Here is a 3,459-nt window from a genome sequence, read left to right on the forward strand (position 1 = left end):
CACGTGCCGCAGGGTAGGACTGCGGATAATTTCGACCACCTCTGGTTCTTTTTACGTGCGCCGGAAAGTTCTGACACACTGTGCTGGAAGCAATGTTTACCTCTCCCACATTGCTACCGCCCTCGGCCGGGTTTCAAACCGCGATCTTGAGCTCAGCGAGCCAACACGTTCCCGACTGAGCTACCGAGGAGGGGTGAACGTGCTGCTGTTCCAAGACAGATAACCGAACGGCGATAACTGCGGTTCTCTCCGTGGAGGCACACTCCGTAGCGCACACTCAGTTTTTTGTTCTTTTGATTTTATCATATTGACCCTCTCTCATATTTACTGCAGCCAATCAAAATCTTCCGTACGTTCGGGAAGAAAAAATGGACTTGAGGCTTTAAATATGGAATAACCCTGGAACTGTACACTGCTTTACCAGGAACTCGTGTAGCTACAATCAACGGACATTAGGCCAGCTTAGAGAAAGGCCATGTTTCAAGTTCCTCTCGCCCTTGTGATTACGATCGTGCTTTTGTGTTCATCTTTTACCGGTCTTCTAACTTCCGCTTCGGAAAGAAAAGAAGCTGAAGTCACTGCTCCTGCACATGTAAGTCTTTCTGCGCAGACAGTTTGGTAAGTTCGCCGTTAGTACAGAGTGGATATTTTTGTGTAGTGTTGTCGTCTCCTATTGGATATGGGCCAATTTGTCCGAAGGAGCAGGTGAGATGTTTTCAGTCAGCCAAGCGCAGAACGCTAATGGAGGTAATGGTAGCACTTCTCCGTGGCTATACTGTCGGAGTGCGGACACTGTCGTCGGAGTGAGGCCGTGATCGGCGGTCTCAAGCTTGTTGCGTCACCAGTGGCGTAGCCACGGGGGGGCTAGAGGGGACTCGAGCCCCACCTACCTGCCACGGGCCGACCCAAGCAAACTGTGCAAACCAGAGAAGAAAATGCTATATGGGCGGGGAGGGGTGGGGGGACCAATGTGACGATCGCGAAAGTTCTTGCAGTTCCTGGCGTCTATCTACATTTTTAAATGATTTTCAAAGTATGAGCCTTTCAAAATACTTCCATTCTGGAATCTGGTTACACGGCCTCACGACAGCCTAACCGTAATCGCATTGTGTACGTTCAAGTCAATTATGCCAGAGTTGCATCTCCTATCTTGCGGTATGCCCAAGTATGTGTGTGGTGGCGCACCCAGTATCAACAGGGGGGGGGGTCGAAACTGGGGCTGGTATTTGTTTCGAGCCCCCCCCCCCCCTACCGTGGAGGTCCGGCTACGCCACTGTGCGTCACACTGTTTAATTACCATCATTGTTTGTTTAAGCGATGAGGTTGATCAGGGGTTGTTTCTAGAGGGTGTGCCCGAGTCGTGCGCTAACGCTTTCGTTTTCCGCAGGTCCGTCGACACACTTTAGACGCTGAGAAACCAGGACTACATGAAGCGTCGATGTGGAAACGAGATATCACAACGCATACAATGTCAGACAGTGATCCTACTGCTGAAGACAAAGATGGTCCTTCACATGTACATCGCAGAGCAACATTGTCTCCTCAGGTGTTGACCCATGCAGTACTCGGCATAGAAGAAACAATGAAAACGTTATCACAAACTGTACAACGTCTTTCTGACGATGTCATAAACGAGAAGGCTTCAATTCTTGCTGTCCTCAACACGTTCAAGGAAGAAAGCATGAAATGGCTGAGCAGTGTAGCGTCGGTCCCCGGCCTTCTTCAAGATCTTTCGCAGCGGTTCGATGAATTTGAGAAGACCGCCAATGAAAAACTCGTCACAATAGAAGCATCACTTTTCGGACACGACAAGCTACTACATCAAGTGATCCAAGAGAGCCAAATGACCTCTCGCAGGCTAAGTTTGTTCAGCGAACAACATACTCTAAGATTCAACGGCGTTGAAACAATCCTACGTCGTAACTTCCGGAAGATCGGGAACGTGTCGGCGGAATTAGGAAATATCATCCCTAGACGTGTAGATGACTTCGTTCAAGAAGGTATTTCTAGGAAGCTAGAATTAGCAGGAACAGCAAGCTTCAACAACACGCTTCGCGAAATACGTCGTATGGAGTCATCCATTGAAACGATTAAGATTCAGCTCGAGCAGAAGAACTCTACAGAGAAGCTGCGGATAATTGGCTCAAGTTATCCTACAGCGTTTTTTCACGTCGAAGGCATCACAGAACACATTGAGAAGATGAATGCATCCAAGAATACCGCTTGTATCCAAAGTGAGCCATACGTCATCAACGGGTACACAGCAAAACTGGAGCTGAGCGTCACAGATAAAAAAGACATTGTATGGTTAGGTACGTTCTTCCTTCTTTGCCGTGGCTCAGGAAACTCACTTCTCCAGTGGCCGTTCAGAACGAAGTTTGTGCTCTCCATTTTTCACCCGAAGGAGCCAACGAAAGATATTCACAAAACAGTGACAAGGGAACTCTTTCAGCATTGCCCAGGCTTCGACAAGCCTGACACAAAGTGTAGAGGGTGTGGTTTTGGAGAGGTTCTATCATACAAATCAGCTAAGACGGAGGGGTATCTCCTCGATGATGCCATTACAGTTGGAGTTACTTTATTTCCCGAAGTTATTCCGGCTTCCGAAAATACTCAGTCTGTGGACACTCCGAGAAAGATTTCACCCTTCTTTCGTCTATTTTGAAACTCTCCAGAGACTTTTGACAGCGATCAACAGCGGTGCAGCTCGACGCAGAATATTTTTATTGCAACTAAGTGTCATGCAGTAACTTCTCCATCGCAGTCAATGATAAAATCAGGCCTCAGAACTCCACCGCAAAACAAGCTGAAGGTCAACCATTGCGCAGAATGATACCTTTATCCCTCCTGACATGTGGGAGGAGCAGGGCGTACACCATTTTGTGACAGTTTGCATAACTGCGTAAGTGGCACAAGGAGGCGTACGCCGCCCGTCTTCAACAAATCAGGAGAGAGCGCTATGCGGCGAAGTGCTGCTCTAAGAGTGAGGTAACCGCAGTGGCAGAGCAACAGTGGCTTTTACCGACTACTACATGGCCACAGACAATCATAATTACTTAATGAGGAAGATGATACCAGTGTAGCTCTGTTGTAGCAGTAGCTTTGTTGATAGGTTGACACAACTTATACATATAAGTGCTCTGCTTGAAATGCGTAAATGCTCTGTAAATATAGTTACCGCTGCGCCAATAAAACACGAATCATCATCATCATCATCAGCTCTGTAAATCGAAACTCTGCTTCAACCCTTTCAAAAATATCAGGGAATTTCGTTTCTTCGAGATTTTTTTTTATGACAATGCGCTCTGCCACACTCGAATTATCCTCCACTTCTCTCATACCTGTGGACTCAACGAAAGGGAACCCAAATTGTCCCTATGGTCATGCGCGCTTCGGAGTACCTGTTGGGTGCACTTTGTAATTAAATTATAATTTAAATTTGAACGTCCTCGTAATTAC

General features: G+C 47.2%; 1 protein-coding gene across 1 annotated transcript; it reads left to right on the forward strand.

Moving 5' to 3' along the window:
- Positions 1–416: 416 nt before the first annotated feature.
- On the forward strand, positions 417–3,228 carry LOC135390130 (uncharacterized). Its single transcript, XM_064620123.1, has 2 exons — positions 417–592; positions 1,388–3,228. The coding sequence occupies exons 1-2, from the start codon at positions 476–478 to the stop codon at positions 2,663–2,665; spliced, it is 1,395 nt and encodes a 464-aa protein (XP_064476193.1). The 5' UTR covers positions 417–475; the 3' UTR covers positions 2,666–3,228.
- The last annotated feature ends 231 nt before the right edge of the window (positions 3,229–3,459 follow it).

This window comes from Ornithodoros turicata, chromosome 3 (assembly GCF_037126465.1).
Source record: "Ornithodoros turicata isolate Travis chromosome 3, ASM3712646v1, whole genome shotgun sequence".
In the NCBI taxonomy this organism is placed as follows: Eukaryota; Metazoa; Arthropoda; class Arachnida; order Ixodida; family Argasidae; genus Ornithodoros; species Ornithodoros turicata.

Excerpts from the sequence above, each read along its gene's own strand:
- LOC135390130 (XM_064620123.1), top strand. The coding sequence starts at position 476 with ATGTTTCAAGTTCCTCTCGCCCTTGTGATTACGATCGTGCTTTTGTGT. Across the intron at positions 593-1,387 it reads AAGTCACTGCTCCTGCACAT|GTCCGTCGACACACTTTAGA; the intron begins GTAAGTCTTTCT and ends CGTTTTCCGCAG.